Genomic DNA, 17,788 nt, shown 5'->3' with positions numbered 1-17,788 from the left:
GGGAGGAAAGTGGCCTCGGACCTAGAGCTGGTCATCATGTCAGTGCTGGCTTCTGCCATGAGATGCATCTGAGAAGTCCTTGAACATCTCTGGTCTGGTTTCTCTACCTGTAAAACATGGATGTTTTGGATGCTTACTGCTGTGATTGAAGAACCTTTGAAGAGTTACTGAGGTCTCTGTGGAAGGCTCTGAGGATCTGCACTACTTTATAAGGTTGGGGAGATGTGACTAATTGTCATTTGGGGAGAGAGGCAAGGTGGAAAGGCTCTTTTCCACGTCCCCGTGGTGATGCTTGCCTTTCCTCGAATCATCTATTAGGCTGGTCAGCGGCACATAGACAAAGAAAAGATACGGTAGAAAAAAGGTGGAAGGAAAAAGGAAAGACTTCAAACTTAGAACAGGCATTAAGGCTTAGCTGGGACAAAAGTGTCTTTCTCTTCCATCAGATAAAGGAGGAGCTGGTACCTGGTGTGGATTATTGAGAGTCTGGTGTGCTGGGGTTATGTGCCCTCCTCAGGAGGGATGAAAACTGGGTCTGGGGTCCCATGTCCTCTTCCCAGGTGGCCAGAGGGCTCTCTGCTGGCCATCTTATTCAAGATGGCAAGTCAAATGGTAGACTTGTATATCTGAGTGACACCAGCACCTCCTGCCTAGTCTGGCTGGGGCACCGCCTGGTCACAGTGAGCTGGGCAGTTGTGCCCTCCTGGAACAGCTTCTTGTGTGCCAGGTTTGAAGATACAGCCAGGGAATTCAGAGTCCAGAAGAGCACGTGTTGGGATTGCATTTGCAGATCCTTTCCCGCTTTCCTGCAGCGAGGGAGGGCTCTCGCCACAAAACCAGTGCCGCTGGGGTAAGGTGAGTGCTTGGAGCATCGGTTGCAACAGTCAAGTGTACGGAGGCTCCCCTTTCCACTCTTTGGGGAGGGGTGGGATGGTGCTTTCACCGCTGGGAAGGTGTCTCTGGTCACATCCCCTGGTACAGGTGGGACCTAAAGGACAGCCCGTGACAGTGCTCTGGGGACTCCACTGCCTTGGAGGAGCCCAGCAGTTGTGCAGCTCCTCGCCCATCAATCGGGAATTCATATGTGTGACCATTGTAGCATGTCCTGGCACTTGTGCATGACAGGACTGGGGACATCGCAGGTGCTGAGGTGGTATTGGCACATGCAGCTCTGTGCCTTCCCAGTGTCAGGAGTGCAGCAGAATTGTCCTCTTCTGAAAATGAGGTTTCAGGTTAAATGCTAGTCTCTGTGATCTGAATATATTCCCTGTGGAGCCCTTGGAGCTCGGAGAGTGGCTTGCCACATCCACAGACAGACCTGGGAGAAATGCTGCTGCTCCTGAGTTCAGTCATTCCCTTTCCTCCCATAGACCCTTTCTTCATGGAGGTCTGGCCCTCAGGTGCTGTGTGCTGCTGCAGGCACAGTAGCTTACCCACAAGAGACTGATTTCCTTGCATTTGTTGTCTTGTTCTCTGTGAGAAGCGTTTTAATGGGTTGATAAAAACTTAATTTCTGAGTTGCTGTAGGGGAATCTCCCTGTTTTTTCACTTGGCTCAGCAATGACCTCGGGAGCATCGGTGAAAGCTGTGTTGTGACACAGCAAAGCTTGCTCAGAGAGAGGGACCAGGGCTGTGCCACTGTCACTCTGAGGTGTTTCATCTTGGATGTGTTAAGCTTCATCGTAGACTTATGTCCACTCAGAGATGCAGTACTGGATTAGGCAGGCTGTCAGTGTCAGCAACTAATTCTACTCTCAACTTCACATTCATTGACTGGCGTATGGAAACAGGTCCAGCATCTTGGCAGAGCCATCAGGACTTCAGATGTGGCCGAGACGTGACGCAACCTCTGCTCCCCTGGAAGTACGCAGTGCCGACCATCCCAGGGCAGGATGCAGGTGGAGGAATGCCTCTTACTTTCGGAACCTCTCAGAATCACAAGCTGATGGGGGCAGAGCCCCTGCTTTGCTCAGCAGGAGCCCTGCGCACACTACCCTCTCAGTGGGAAAGAATGGGATAATGATTTTTTTTTTAAATACCTTTTCCAGCTCTGCTAAATTAATGTGTTTCCACTGGCAATGGGGCTGAAGGCTGCGTGTGACCAGACTTACAGTGGGAAATGTCCCCCTGCTTTCAAAATGCATTCAAGCTATCCCACAGCTGTTGCTGGTTTTCATTCTGTAGAATGGCCTTGGTAAGTTTGGTCCAAAAGAGGTCCCCATCCGAGGTTTAAAATGGTTTGAGTGTTCATGGTGGCCAGCCAATGGCCTGCAGACCTCTTGCTTGGGGCTGTCAGTCTTCTGCTTCTGCAGCCGTACTCTGGTCTTAGTCTCTGTGCTGGCTGTGGGGATGCTGTGGGGATGCATGAAGTGACAGTGGCATTTGGGGCTGCTTGTCTTCAGATCTGGCTGTGATGAGCAGTGCTGGTGGCTCCCCAGCCACTCTCCTTCCCAGATACTGTGTTTTGAGGAATGGTAGAAGTCCTACAGTGGTAGTAGAGCTGTGTTCCCCAGATCCTGCAGTGAACCCCACTCCTTTGGGGCTAGGAAGGAGGCCAGCAGCAGTTCAAGCAAGCGAAGTCATTACTTGTGTTTTTTTAAAGGACTTGGGAATGAGCAATTTTTCAGGATCTGGGTATGGCCTCCGGTCCAGTTCACCCTCACCCCGGTTTACATCGTAACAAACGGACAACTGCTGGACTGCTTGTAACGTGGTATCATGGTGTTTGTAGCTCTGCTGGTGAAGGGTTTAATACACAGTGGAGAGTGCTTGAGGCTGATGCACAGAACAGCAACTTCTCCAACTCCTAACGCTGTCAGTGGACTCCCACTTAGGTTTGTGGGATCCCTCTCCATAATTTCAAGCTGCCCAGGAACCTGGGGTCTGTCCACATCCTTGGACAGCTCTGACAAGGGGTGTTGACCCTTTGGCTTGTTGGAGCTGGCCAGTGGCTACCATTGCTGTCCTCATCCAGTGAATGGATGACGGGGGCATCATCGTGGTTGAAGAGGACTTCTAGACATGCCCTGTCAGCACAATGGGGAAACTACTTGGTACATCCTCATCCCATCACCACTGACAAGGCACGAGGACACCAGCCTTGAGGACTTGGGCCGCCCACCTGATGCCTTATGTGATGCTACCTTTGTCCCAGCCTCACCCATCATCTCTGACCTGGAGCAGGGTTGAAAGCCACCTGCTCTGCTTCCAAAATGGAAATAAAGCACAGTCGAGTGCTTAGAGCACAAGCTGGACTTGAGAGGGGTCTGTCCCAGCCCGGCTAACAGCTCACACGGTGACTGTGGGTGTTATTTCTCCTCCCACAACCCATCCTACCAACACTCTGAGGTCCCCATTTGTAAAGAGAGGCTGCGCTTGCCTGCCTTGCTTGAGATCTCCTGCGAGCAAGATGTCCCCCTTCCCCTGCAGCGTTGTTTGGATGCACAGCAGTTGGGATTATCACCCTTTGCAGGGCACTGCTGCATCTGATGAGCACAGAGGCTTTGCAGAGCTCCTGGGTAGATTTTAAGATTTTTTCATCCCGAATACGGTGCACAGGTCTGTCCTTCCAGGAAGGTAGCATCAGGTCACTTCTCTTTCCATCATGCTGAAAAGCAAACATACTTTGTTTAAGCCCAGAGTCAATCTTTTGGGTGAAGAGTGAGGCAAAAATAAATGAAGGAGGGGGACAAATTCGGTGGTGTCTTCCAGGCAGGTGGAGCCCAGTTCTTGGGCTGTGGCAGTGCAGGAACTGATGCACAGTGGTGCAGGAGCATCCCTGAAGCATCAGTGGTGACCCCAGACACTGATCTGGGGGCTCCTGGGCAGCAAAATGCGCCTCCGGGCAGTGGATTTAGCAGCCTCTGATTATACTGGACCTGGGTTAAATTTCCCCAGCTACAGTAATGCCTGGCAGCCGGGAGTTTTGACCCACAGCACTCTCAGTGTGGGCTGAGCAATATAGGTGTGGGCACAGGAATCCGTTCTGTATCTCAGCCAAACACATGTTGTGGGGCTCCTTATCTCATCTCTGGGTGGAAACAGTGCTGGAGAGTGCTGTGGGCTGCCTGCTCTGCAGGATGCTGGCTCTCCTCGAAGCAGGTGAGCTTTGAGCAACACAGACACAGAGGATTTAGCTGTGTGGAGCTGACTAAATTTGATAAGTGGGTCCTATCTCCATAAAAACCATAGGGAGAGCCAGCAGCATCACTCCCCAGCTTGGGAGGGTGTTAACTGTCCAACCTCCTTGTTCTCCTTAGTCCTCACCCAGTGAAACCCATCAGCGCTGTGGTACAGGAGGTCTCCAGTGAGAAGAAGCAGCAGCACAGGTCCAGCCTGACGACCGCTCTGAGCAATGGCCTGGAGAAGCTGAAGACAGTCACCACGAGCAGTGTCCAGCCTGTGGCCCCGTCTTCTCACGCAGAGAAAACAGACTCAAAGAAGTTAAAGGTAGGAACCTACCACTGAGGTGAGAGCAGCATTCCCACCAACTCGAGATGTTCTAGAGCTGGTGACAGAAGTGCAGAGAACTGGCGTTGGAGGAGGTAGAAAGGGGTCTGTGCGGAACCGTGTGCAAGCGGAACCATGTATATTAACCCTGACATCCTGGATCCTGGTTGCCCAGCCTCCCACTGGCCTCCCTTCCTCCATGACCTGGTTTCTGGACCCTCTCACCCCATTGCTCTTCTCCCATTGCTTGCTTTGGTTTGGGGTTTTTATTGTACAGTGTGTGAGCCAATGCCTGGTTATCTGCAAGAAATGAAAGGTGGAGGATGTGATAGCTGCCTGATTGAAGGCCTGAAGGGTTTTTTCTCCTGGTGGAAGCAGAGGGAAAGTAATTCCTGGAGCCTTGCTCAAATGCTGCTTGCCTGGCTGTATTTCAGACACTGGCATGTTGAGGCAAGCAAAATACCTGTGTGATACGTCTGAAGGCACGGTCTCACAGGGGTGCCTTCTCCTTCCCTTGGTCTGCTGCCACTCCTTCTGCCTCCTCAACTCAACATGTAAAATGCTGCTGCTGGGGTTCACCGGAGTGGAAGGACAAGTACAACCCTGCTGCACCCAGCAAGCCCTTTGTGGTGCCGCAGGTAGTTCATGTTGTGGGTTATGAGCATCTCAACTTTTCTGGGATGAGGTCTGTCTGGGTCCTGCTCCCCTGTGCTGCTTCAGCCTGTCTGGCAGCCCCAGCTCTTCTGGGAGACCCAACACCCCTGGGGCTCTCATCCTGAAGGGTTTTTCAGCTTTTAATTCTCCTCTCCTGCCATCATCCAGGCCTGCTGCTGGAGGACTGGGGGAGGGGGAAGCCTCAGAAAGGGGGAGTAGCTAATGGCAGGCCTCATTCTGCCAGGCTAATGGGCTCTGTTGTGCCCACACCCTTAGCTTTTGATTGTCGGGGGAGAGAGGTTTGATACAGTCTTTGGGGAAACCCTGCTAAGTGATTCACCCAGCTGGTAGAAGTGCTCCATGGTCACCTCTAACCATATGGAGGAGGCTGCATTGGCCTGGGTGTCTGGGCAGTTGTTCTGTCTCCAGTATTCTTGGGTGACTGCATGGCACATGGGAAAGCTGTTTTGTAAAGACAGGATGTGATAGCTGCACAACGTCTCAGGCTCATCAGGTCAGATTTAGAAAGCAGACAGACGTAGAAAATATGATTGCTTCAGCTGTCGCTGCATTTTGCAAACGCTAAAGGGAGCAGCGGTTTTCATGTGATTTGCTGAATGTTCCTCTTGGTTTCTACCACAGGATCCTACTGTACCGGACCAGTCAGCCAAGTATTATCACTTGACCCACGATGAACTCATCCAGCTTCTGCTGCAGAGAGAGAAAGAGCTGAGCAAGAAGGAGGAGCACATCCATGAACTGGAGAACTACATTGACCAGCTGCTGGTGCGCATCATGGAACAGTCTCCCACGCTCCTCCAGATCCCGCTGGGGGAAAGCAAGACCAAGTAACGTCTCCCCAGAGACCAGCATCACTTGCCTAGAGCACTTCTCCAATAAACACGCTGCAAACATCCCTGCACTCCCCCCTCCTCTTACAAGAGGGCTCCAGTGGCTTCTGTTCGCAGAGTTTAGCAGGAAAGGTTATCTGCTCCTTCCCAGCCCAAGCTTATCCCACCTCTGGCTCCAGGGAACTATAGGGTGATGGGCTGTCATCCACCCTATGGGGAGGAGCAGAGCCTTCCACATGAGGCAGGTGCCTCCTTAGGTTCCTGTCTGTGTGACCAAGTGGCATCTTCTCAGGCACTCATCCTGCCAATGCTTTAAGTAGTCCATGGACATTTGAGAGCTGGAAACCAACCACCTCACCCATGTCTTCATCCTGCTACTGCTGCTCGTCTGCCCACACTCTTCCACATCTCTTATCTCTGAAGTGCTGTACCCTGGCTGATGGATGGTGTTAAATAGGTTGGTGACATCAGGGATGCTTAAACTCAGTAAGGGTCTACCAGCATGTTACTGTTTGCTAAGCCTGCTCAGCAGGGCAGCTAGGGGAAGGGACTACTGTTGGATGCCTCTTTTCCTTCCTGCCCCATATGTTGTACCCCCAAATGCAGGGTCTCCGTCTGAAGAGCCAGCTCCAAGTTGTGCCAGTAGCTGACTGTATGGGAGACACTACATAAAGCGACAGCGCTGGAGTCGGAAGCTGTAAAGGACTCAAGCCAACGTCACTGCCTGATCGTGAGCGATGTTGGTTCCTTTGCTGCGCGCATGCAGAGTTGTGATGCTGCCTCAGTTACCCAGCTCAAAACTGAACTAGCAATATGGGAGAAGGGCCAGTGATGGTTTGTGCACCATCAGTACTGCAGGAGATCTTCCCGCACACCACCCAACCCGGCACTGGGCTGGCTGGCACCAGTGTGCCCTGGGGGTGACTCTTATATGTATAAATCACAGCTGAATTTTCTACTCAGTATTACACTCCCCCTTTCCTGTGTCCACAGACGAATTGCTTTCCACTGGCCACATCCCACCATTGACTTTGCATTGTCTTTCTCCGTGCAACAGGAAAATGCCATTGGGACCGAAGCTTGTGTGCAGAGAAGGATGTCTGACCACCCGGCCACCTCTATGCATGACATCCTGCTAGGTCAGGCATCCATCAAACGCCCTCTCAAAGCTAGCAATTCAGTAATCGTCGCAGACCCCCTTCGAGCCAGTATTAGTGCCAAACATCGCTCCACTTGTATTGCAGTCTGCACAGGCCTCTGGCAGCTTGGACCCACCTTAAGCATTGGAGGCCAGCTCTCTCGGGAGTTGAATGCTTCTTGCTGCTAACTGTTGAGTGATCATCTAAAAGCCTCTGATTTACGTGGTTTAACAACTGTAGATGATGCTAGCCTGAGGATGGTGAGCAATGCTTCTGGCTGCACTGGAGTACAGCGCAGCCTTTGATTTGGAGGTGCTGTGGAAGGGTATAGAAAGGATGTTGCTCCCTCTCTCGGTCTGCTTGGATTTTGGCTAGAGAAAGTGACCATGCAGGCAGAGGGTCAGCTGGTGTGGGACTTGAGCTGTCTTGACATGTAAGGCATCTTCTCTCTCCTGTAGATCTCTCTTTTAAAGCCTTCGTATTCTTTTCTCCTTCCTTGCTTCAATGTGTACCATGACTTTGAAAAATTGTGCCTTTTGCAATAGGACAATAGCAGTTTCCTACCAAAAAAGGCTCTGAAATCCAATTCTCAGTTCAACGCAACCCATCTTGGGCAACTTCCTCTTCTGTTTGCCTGCTAATCTGAACTAGGTGAGTTTATTTTTAAACGCAGACAGCAGAGCCTTCCCATCCCTGTGTGCGGGTTGCTTTTGGTCTTCGGCAGGAGCTCTGCACGGGCAGCTTGCGTGATGTGGGAGGTAGAGACATTAAGAGAAGACATTGGGGGAAGAGCAGGCCAAATGTTCCAAGACAAAATACAGCTGGATAAAGGACAGTACTGGGTCGTGCTCAAAGTTTGAGGTTGGGGAAGCAGGCTGTTGGGGTGAGAGCTATCGGGAGAAAAGGAGATTTGGTGTTGCAATCATTGACAATGTTTGGTCATATCTAGCCTGTAGACCATCGTGTGAGGAGAAGGACTTGTTACCTGGGAAGGTACCGGCCACGAGCCTTTCGTTCCTACCTGCCTTTGCCCCTAGGAGGAAGTAATCTGGGGTTTTGCACTTCTCTACCTGCGTCTTCATGTTCTTCCTCCCTCTTTGTGTCTCAGGTGTGGGGACATTGTTTCTGGTGTAAGATGTAAGGGTCTGAGGGAAGGTGTTTCTCCCATTTTAGAAAGTACCAGAAACCTCTCTCTGCCTATATAATCAAAAGATCCCATGGCCTGAGAACTAGATTCCCTTTCCAGGTGCCTGTCTCTCGTGGAGAAGCTCTCCCTTTTACCTGAAAGCAGGCAGGGAGGAGTTGTGGACAGCTAGAAAGCGGTCCAGTGTCAGAAGAGTGGCGTGTGGCACTGGAAGGAGGGCTGGGAGAAGGGGCAGCCCTGCAGACGGGCAGGGATGCTGAGCAGTGAAGGTGAAGGCTTACATCAGGTGGACATTAGCAAGGGAGAGACCTAGAGCCAAAATCTCACATGAGAGCCAGGGACTACTTCCTGAGACTTCTCCCCCAGCAGCGATCGGCATTGTAGCTGCTCCCCACACACAAGTGCCAATGTTTATAAGGATCTTGCTGCACCTCCTCCTGGCCTTCTCCCCCTCCTCTTCCATCGCGTTTCACCGCCTCCCTAATCCCCCTTCTGCCTTAGTCAGCTCTGCCTTTTTCTTTAGTCCAAAGCTTGAATATTTTGCACTTGAATATATAATCTCAGAGCTACAGCAGGCTGTATCGGGCGTACGGCCTTTTCAGCAATACGTGCTTCCTCCCATGACCTGCCTCCATCGCAGCGGAGCAGCGCAGTCCCCGAACTGCCTTCCACCGCAGGAGCCACTGCCATCTCGGAGGAGGCTGGAGCAAGCAGAGCTAAAATGCTTTTGCCTTCACTTTGCAATAGCAGAGCACCTCCAAAGGCCGAGGCGGGGGTATGGCACGGGTACCTTGACATCGCACGTGAGATGGGGTTGAGGGGGGGCTACAGAAAAAAACAAGCAGTGACAACAGCCAAGGCTGCCCTGATGTTTCATGTCTGTCCTTGAGCATTTAGAAGTCTAGAGGTATCTATAAATGACAACCTGTGCTTAGGAAAAGGCATCTTAAAGATGCTTCTGTCTTCGTTCTCTGTTTCTCCACCCTGCTGGCCTGCAAATGTGGGGGGGTTTCCCCCCACCACACAGTTTTTATTCTCTGTGTAAGAGCAAGCAAGCTTGGCTACACCATGCAATAGCACTGAAGCCGGAGGCTGTATAATTTTTTTGTTAAAACCTCTAAGGTACCAGAGGGAAATGGTTTTGAGGAGCTAGATGTTTTCTTATTGAGGGAGGGATGAGAAAAAGGAGTGGGGGAAATGTTCTCAAGTTGCTCATATCCAGTCTCCATATTTAGCGATTTATTTGCAAAAACAGGGAGGCGAGCAGCACTCCTGTTCAGTGTGCAGGGTAACACTCCGCGGTCTTTCGCTCTTTGCTGAACCAAGCAGCTGAAAAGGTTTTGATGGGCCAGCAGCAGCTTTTCACTGGTTCCGTTTTAAACACAGCCATAACAATTACTCTATGTTTTTGCCTCCTGGTCTGTCTTTCTCTTTCCACGCTCAAGCTGTTTCACAAGGTCTTCCGCAGGGTGCTGTTGCTGACAGCTGTGCTCTGCTTTTGTTGTCAGCCCACAACTGGGTTTCTTGCTTTTAAAGAACTCTGGCCAAGTGAATTATTTTTGCCTTGACTGGCCCTTCTGGCCCAGAGTCATGGGCCGGAAGAGCCAACAAGGTATATCCTTAAACTGGAACAAACCTGAAGGGATGTGGATACGGAAGTGTCACGTAGACTCAGCCTTACGACTTGTCTGTGAAGAAACCGCCATGTGTTTTGTGTTATAAACGTGGGGTGGAAAAACATCCCAAAATGGGAGAGATAAGTGTCAGGGGTTTTGGAGTTGTTGATTTCCCTGTACTTCATGTATGCAGGAAGTGGGTTCTGTGTGTTTCATGTTTTAATAGTTGCAACTAATGTTTATAAAGAGCTTGTTATTTACGTTTTAAGCACTTTAAAAAAAAAAATAAAAGTTGTTCAAGCTGTTCCTAGATACTTCTGATTTATTGACAACAGCGTCTGTGCTGATAGCACTTGGACAGCGAGTGACATTTATCTGTTTATTTTCTGAAGTAGGATGACGATGTCCAATGTCTTCGGCAGCTTTTCCAGCATCATCAGCAGTCCCCAAGCACCTGCCGCTGTGTGGTGGCTCCAAGGGGTGGTAGTGCTGCAGGTTTACCTTGAGTTCCTCTCCGAATATTGCCCCTGCCTCAGTTGATCGGTGCACCCGAGGGGATTTAAGCTCCTCTTAGCTTTCTTGCGTGTGCGTGACAGCTGTGCTGTGTGCTGAGCGACCGCAGAGCTTGGCTCGAGCGGCCGCGCTGCCCCGGGGGGATCGAATCTGCCTGCAGCTCCCTTACTGCTCACCGTTGACTTTGCCCTGACGTAGCAGGAGGGTAAAGGTTATTATTGCATTCCTGAGGTTTTGTGGAAAATCAGCAGCTGAGTAGAGGAGAGAGACCCCACAGCAGCGTGCTGGAGGAAAGGAGAGCTCGTGTTGCATGGTAGACACCGGAGGATTCAGCCTCAGGGTGCCTGGTGAGGAAACCCAGCTCCGTCAGTGCTGCTGCTGACGGGAACAGGCAGCTTTTACCGCCTCGTCGTGGGCCTAAAGCGCTTAATGTTTCTCCCCCTCCGTGCAGCAGACCCTGCGTGGCGCAGGACTGATCCCCAGCCGAGACCTTCACCTCCGTTTCTCTGCCCTAATCCCACCCACCTGTTTCACTGCTCAGCTGTTTTCCTTCTCAAGGCTTGCCTCTTTCTTCATTCATGCCTTTTCCTTCAAAAAAATTAACTCCCCTTAAGCTTTGATAAATGACTTTGCTGCTCCAACAGAAGAGTTTTCGTTAGCTCTAATCCGGGTTTATTTTTCATCCAGCTGGATCGCAGGCCGCTATCAAGCTCAACACCTGTCTGGGGGGATCATGTTAGCCCTGAGAGCCTGGATGGGGAAATATTTGACATGCTGCTTCGCAGGATCAGGGCGCTGAACTGTGACCCTCTGAAAGACTATCCTAAGAAAAGACAGCCCGGAATGACTGGGCTAGTGTGGGCTTCCCCTGGCTGCAGAGGCGCAGAGGGTAGAGCAGAGCAGCAGTCATTGGGAGGCTGGGGGAACGGGAATCTGTCATGTCAGAAAAAAAAAATAATATTTTGAGACCTTAGTCCTGCTAAAACTGCTGTGTGCGATTACATTGAGTGTCTCTGCCTGTTTGAAAGCTTAAGCACAGGCTTGGGACGGATGCAAATAATTCCTGTCCTTGCAGGAAGAACTGGCTGGGTTTGTTGTTCGAAGCCTGAGTTTTGCTGCCCGACGCAAGTTTTCTTAAAATCTGGCTTTACAGATGGAAGCCAACAAGAAATGTTCCTGTGACTTTCTCCCTGAGCCAGCAGGCGGCACAGCCCCGCACCCAGCTGTCGCTTGAGGGGTGGCTGTCTGAGACCCCCAAATCTCCCTCGGTTTTTAGAGGATCTCGCTCGATAGCTGGGGGGGCTTCTTCCTCCCCCTGCCAAAATGGGAAGAAACATCATTGTTGACTTAACAGTCGTTGATCTGGGGAAGCAACCCCCCCCCCCCCCCCCTTCTTCCCAACCCAGGGAAATGTGAGTTGTCAGTCTAAATGGATCTGGTTAGATTGATATCAGCCAAAGAATTGATATTCTTTCTGGTATTTAACCAAAAAAGTGATAGTCTTATGTCACTCCAAATGTGGTTTTAGATAAACAGATTCTCTCCCCTCTGTTGTTACAAAACATTTAGTGTGTCAACATGAGGGACTGTATCAATTATCTGGCTCTAGCTGTAATGGGTGGGAGGGGGATTTCCCTTGTGTAGAGATGGAGGGATTTGGGTTATCATCCATATTTATTGAGAGCCCTAATGATTTTGCTGTGTTTATTTTTGTGAAGTACAGGATGAAATCTTTAGAAAAAGAAGAGTTGCTTTGTAAAGCATTAGCCACAGCAAAATGATTTTATTTTTCCTGTTAAGACAATGTTAGAGCTCCAAGCAGTGTAGATCGTGCCTAAAAGGAAGAAAACCCAAATGACACGCTGTCCTTCAGGATAAAGATCGACAGAGTGGAGTGATAAGAAGGGCAGCGGTAAAATGTAGCTGCAAGTGCCATGGTTGTGCTGGGGGGTGTCAAAAGGAGGTTTAAACCGTGTGAAACCCTGCCCCGGTCGCACAGCTGGAGCAGCAGGCAGCAAGCGCTCCCCACTCTGCACTGCAGCTGGGTTTAATTAAAGTAAGCAAACCGTTAACTCCGAGGACAGGGTACAAGGACAGCAGTGGGTACACTCCAGTGAGCAGGATTTGTTGTAGAACCAGATCTTTGCTCATCATCTGTCCATTCCTGGGGAGAGTTGTGTTTTCATGCTTGCACACAACCAGGCAGGGAGAGGGCAAAAGGAGAGGCGGTGCTGGCTGCCAGCAGCCTGTAACCCTGAGGGAACAGGTTGGTGCAGCGCAGGAGGAAAGAACTTGATTTTAAGAGTATCTCTAAGGGAAAAGGAACAAGAAATGAGAAAATGACCCTTTTCCGTTCTGGTGGAAGCTCCTTCCTTATGCCGGTGCAAGGGGTTGGTACGTGCACTTTGGTGTGCTGTCTCGGACTGTGTGTTACAGTGCGGCAGGCTCTGCGCCGGGCCCCTTTTCTGCTCCTTTTCTACCTGAAGCTGTAGGAGATTTGAGATTCAGTGAAGGGAAGTCAATGATGAATTAGCCTAAAAACAGAAACTGGTTTTGCAAATGGAAAAAGAGCAGGAAAAAAAAATCAGCACCACATCCATAAAGCAGAGCAGCAGCATCCCCACAGCAAAACCTTCTGCCATTCAGCAAAAAATACAGGATTTTTTTTTTTTTAAGGTATATTGTTTAATTCCTTCCTAGATGGAACATCTGTTTCTGACCTGTGCTGTAATGTGTTGCCTTTACTTCTGCTGCACCAAGCCTTCCTCTTACACCCTGACTGCCTTCCCTGCTTCATCCCCAACTCCAGTCTATTTGCTGTCCCTTTGCTCTTCCTCGGAGAATTGATCCTAATCCTCCAAACAATTTCACTGGCATTTGAAGGGCCAGACACTTCTTATTCCACTAATCTAGAGAAGAGGATTCTGGAGATTGCTTCGTGCACACCCCTTCTGCCCCCAGCCCTGCACGACCTTGCCTTTATCTCCACAAATCGTAACACTGAGGAAGTGGACAAATAAGTCTGTATCACAGTAAACTTATTATTTCCTGGTTTCCTAGTCTTTATTTTTAATCACGTATTTTAAAGGTCAATAGCAATTGTTACGCTCCCATCAAAGTAAGAATATATTTCCACAAGGAATTGATGAAATTTGAGGTTTTTTTCAGAAGCTTTCGGGCTTTCACCTTTCTATGTGTTATTATTTGCTCAAACAATTTCAGAATTAAGGCAAACATCTGCATTCCACCTCACGTTCCCATGCATCCCCTATCACCACCTGTATTCTGGCTGCCATGTCAGTGTCACTGAGTGGCATCTGCATTCCATGTCACTTTCCCGTGCATCTCCTATCACCACCTGTATTCTGACTGCCGTGTAGGTGTCACTGAGTGGCATCTGCATTCAAAAAAGGAAGAACGCTTTGGAGCGAGTCCCTCGTGAAGGGGTCAGAAACTTGCACCGCGAGGTGTATGTGCTTTTAGGGCAGGAAGAACGCAGCTCTGTCATCCGGGCATGGCCGGTTGCCTCAGACATCTGTTAGTTGCTGAATTCAACCATTACTTCACAAAAAGGAGAACGGACAGGGAGAAGTGGCAACCGAGGCAGGCAAAGACTCGCCCACGCTGTGCGTGGCCCTCGCAGAGCCTCCGACGCCATGCAGGACGACCCTGTGAGGGAGCAGTAGGGAGGCCCTGCTCTACCCAAACCCTTTGGCCGCTCCCTCGGAACCTCACGCTCCCCTCGAGGGGTGGACAGCCCGGGCAGGGAGAGCCAGCCTGCCCGCCGCAGGCAGGGTGGGATTACCTCGTACAACCCACCCACACCCCCCGACCTGAGGAGAGCCCCCTCTCCCTGCCGCCCCCGCCTCCCTGTTGGAGCTCCCCTCAGCTTCCCGCCAAAACACATTTCCCGTCGTGCCCCGGGCGCCTCTCCCCTGCGGACTCCATTTCCCATGCTGCCCCGCGCCGCAGCGCCCCTCCCTATTGGCTGGCAAGGGGGCGGGGCCTCCTTCTCCCAGCGTCCCCTTCTCTCCCGCCGCTCGGACTCCGCCTCCCGTGAGGCGCCGGGGCGGCGGGCGGACTCCATTTCCCGGCGTGCCGCGCGGGAGCTGCGGGTGAGCCGCGACCAATCAGTGCGGCGGCGCCGCAAGGGGCGGGTCCGGCCGGCGGGGGGAGGCTGTTTAAAGTGGCGCTTAGCGGCGCGCGAAGGGAATGGCGGAGCCGGCGGACTATCCCCCCTTCCAGCTGGGGAAGCCTCGCTTCGAACAGGTACCGCCGGCAGCGGGAGGGGGGGCGGGGGAGCGACGGACGGGGAGCGGCGGCGGGAGCTGTCGTCCGCCCCCCCCCCCAAAGCGCGGCGTTGTTCCTCACCCCCCCCCCCCCCGCCGTGAGGGGAGACCCCCTCTCCCCGCTCCTATCCCCCCGCCCTCCCCCCAGGGCGGCGCGCTGATTGGTGCGCAGCCCCCCTGCCGTTGGGCCGCGCGGCTGTCACTCAAAGCCGCCGCCCCCCTCCCCGCGGCGGCTCCCGCGGCGGGCGGTGATTGGCGCGTCCCGCCGTGCCCCTGTGGTTCGGGGCGGGAGCTGAAGCTGGAGGGTCGCGGGTTCGAGCCCCGCGGTCGCCTCCGAGAGCAGCGGGGTTTTGGGGGGGGGGGGGTCGGTCCCGAGTGCCAGCGCACGGCGCGGCCTCGTCTTGCCACCCCCCCGCCTCCGGTAGGACAGTGCGAGGGCTGGGCCCTGCCCCGGCGGGGCGGCTAGCCCAAGGTTGCAGGGAGGTGAGGAGCTGCCCCGGGTGGGAGCGGGACCTCCAGGGCAGGGCCCGGGGCGGTGAGGGGGGACCGGGTGGGTGCGGGAGCCGGGACCGCTCCCGGGTGGGCGCTTCGGCCACCTCATAAAGAGCGGTCCGTGCTGCGGGTTCGCATAGCCGCTCGGCCGCCTCCGCGGGGGTCGGGGTGTTGGCTGGGCAGGGGCTGATGCTCACAAAATGGCGTCGTGTGGGGTGTCTGAGGCGACCGCCGAGGAAACGTGGTTTGGGACGACGCCTGGGGCGATAGAAGCGGCACCTGCGCCGCAGAGCCGCCCCGGCCTCGGTACCCAATGACTGGGGAATGGTGAGGAAGGCCTGCGGCCCACAGAAGCCATCCCCGGGGCGAGGAGAGCTGGTGTGGGGGTCAGAGCAGCTCGTCCCCGCTGCCGCCTTCCACAGCCGCTCTTCACAAGCCGTCTGCGGGGTCACAGCCACGGCGCCGCTGACGAAGACCCCTCTTCATTCTCGTGGAGCCGTGTCAGGCTGACAAAGTTCATAAAACCTCCTTCAGTCGCTCTTGAGCTGGGTAGGTCTCCCCTGGAGAGGAATGAGCCATTGCAATTACCAAACCAAGAATGAGTAGCAGGAGTCTGCTCGTTAATAGGTGTGTGTCCCCCCACCATTATTGGGGTAGTCTCCGAGGAGACTCTCTTCCCGCCATCCACATGAAATCTGTATGAGACCGCTATTTGCCAACCATCTGACTTGCTAATTGCAGCTCACAGAGCTTGGTTTGACCAAAGCCACCCGTTTGGGTTGCTGAGAAGTCCAGTTGCTGATTTCCCATGGGGGGCCAGCTCTCAGGTGCTGGATCTACATGCCTCTTCCCCCGCTGCCTTATCCCTGTTTGGGAGGTTGTGGCGGGACCTCCTTGGAGCAACAGATCCCCCACAGCAAGGAAGGGGTGACTTCCCAGCACCGGGAGCCTGCTCGGCTGCGTGAGCCAAGGGATGCTCAGGCTGGGGAGATGGAGGTTTTTAATAAGGAGAGGAGGAGGAGGAGGAGGAGACGCTACTCCCTTCTAGACACCACAGATGATTCGAGGCACACTTGGCAGCGAGTCAGGCACAGAATCGGTGCGTTCTGTTCATTAAGGAGCGACTGTCACTTGTAGCAACATTTAGAAAATGTTTCGAGGGGTATGGCAGGATGTTAATGATTGCGTGCGCGTTTGAGTGGAGACGTCCTCTCTCCTTGCTGCCACTCCTGGGAGATGAGCCTGGTGCGTTTACACCGTAGTCCGGATCTGGGGTGAGGGATGCCTGTTGGCAAAGGCACCCTTGGGACTGGATGCTTCAGGGGTGCTTTGCCAGAGGGCCGCACCAGGCATTGGAAATCATTCCCCTTCTCTTCTATAGTGGTTTTATTCCTTTCCTGTAAAATCTTCTGCAAAGCAGTGTGGAGGTCCAGTGGGTGCTGTAGGATGGGTCATGTGGTGCTGGTGTCCTGCCAGGTCTCACCCCATGCTCCCCTGGTTTCTCCTGCTCCATCTGCCCATGTGTGAAGCACGGCTGGACAGCCCGGTTTGGGATCTGGCAGCGTTGAGGGGTTGCAGAGCAGGAGAGGCTCGAGTGTTGCCGGGGCTTAGGGCACCCGGTCGGATCCTGCGGTCGGCTCTGCTCGGGTTGAGACACTGCAGCTTGCTCTATCAGCACTGCTGCCCTGGCAGAGCCGAGGTCCTTCATCTCTGGGTCAGACAGTTATGGTTATTTATTTCCCCCACCTTGACCTTGGTGTTTGCTACCAAACTTTAGTCTCCGGCGCTGGGGAAAAATGCCTACGTCAGCCCAAGGGATCGGCGGACCTTGAACACCACGATCCTTTGCATTTCCCCCGCAGCTGCTCTGCCTTTCCCATTCTTTCGGTGGCCTGTTGCAGGGTTTTATCTGTTTATAAGATCTGGGCTTTAGCAGTCCAGCTGACAAAGGATGCCTTACTTGTTTTGAAAAGGATTAGTGACGCTTCGGGTGGTTGTTTAAATTCTAGACGTAGCCCCATGCGATGACAGCATTTACTTTTCCTCTGAAATGCTGGCTGGGAACAGGTCTGGGGCTATTTAAGGGGAGGTTTGACTAAAACTGGGGCTGGGAGAGATGCAGGGAGCTGTGCTGAGCATCTTTGTCCCTGTGGGGGAAAACAAGGAAAAGTTGTGTGTCAGGAACAAAAACCTTGGAGAGCAAACTTGACTGCCTGGGGATTTGGTTCAGAGGAGACGCGGTGGTTTCCTTCCCCTGCCGTGGCCCAGAGCTCCCGGAAAGTGGCTGAGCAGAATTTAGGACAGCAGGCAGGAGACGTCCATCCCCAGCACCACCTCTGGAGGTTATTAAATTTCCCTTTTCCCCTCCCTTGTTTTGCAGTTCACTTGTTTTTCTTGATCTTTGGGCAAGTGGCATTCTGTCGAGTCACCTTTTTTTTTTTTTTTTTTTCTTCTTTGCTGGAAAGAGCCTCTGTCTCCCAAAGGAAGCAGGCTATTTTTAGGTAAAAGAAGAAATGAGGACGTTAGGCTTGAGAATGTGTGATAAGGACTTAATTTTTTGACAAGTATCTAATTTATTAGGCATACTCCTCCTTTTTTTTCTTTAAGGATTTGCTAAGTGCTCCCTCTTCTAGAGCCAGAG

The 17,788-nt window shown here is 52.6% G+C and overlaps 2 protein-coding genes across 8 annotated transcripts in view; both read left to right on the top strand.

The window, feature by feature from the left end:
- RAB11FIP5 (RAB11 family interacting protein 5) overlaps window positions 1-10,163 on the top strand; it is a 44,684-nt gene extending 34,521 nt beyond the window's left edge. For all 5 annotated transcript variants that reach the window (XM_075042920.1, XM_075042742.1, XM_075042646.1 and 2 more), the window contains 2 exons: window positions 4,260-4,449; window positions 5,746-10,163. In XM_075042920.1, coding sequence (XP_074899021.1) covers window positions 4,260-4,449; window positions 5,746-5,955 — 400 coding nt within the window. In that variant the 3' untranslated portion in view covers window positions 5,956-10,163. The remainder of the gene's footprint in view (window positions 1-4,259; window positions 4,450-5,745) is intronic.
- A 4,349-nt stretch (window positions 10,164-14,512) lies between these two features.
- SFXN5 (sideroflexin 5) overlaps window positions 14,513-17,788 on the top strand; it is a 102,925-nt gene continuing 99,649 nt past the window's right edge. For 2 of the 3 annotated variants that reach the window (XM_075040441.1, XM_075040451.1), the window contains exon 1: window positions 14,513-14,635. In XM_075040441.1, coding sequence (XP_074896542.1) covers window positions 14,579-14,635 — 57 coding nt within the window. In that variant the 5' untranslated portion in view covers window positions 14,513-14,578. Of the gene's footprint in view, window positions 14,636-14,949; window positions 15,139-17,788 lie in introns of those variants that run through there. The other variant, XM_075040460.1, reaches the window with a different exon arrangement.

Source organism: Buteo buteo, chromosome 1, assembly GCF_964188355.1.
Source record: "Buteo buteo chromosome 1, bButBut1.hap1.1, whole genome shotgun sequence".
In the NCBI taxonomy this organism is placed as follows: domain Eukaryota; kingdom Metazoa; phylum Chordata; class Aves; order Accipitriformes; family Accipitridae; genus Buteo; species Buteo buteo.
This window is presented reverse-complemented; position numbering and strand designations above follow the sequence as displayed.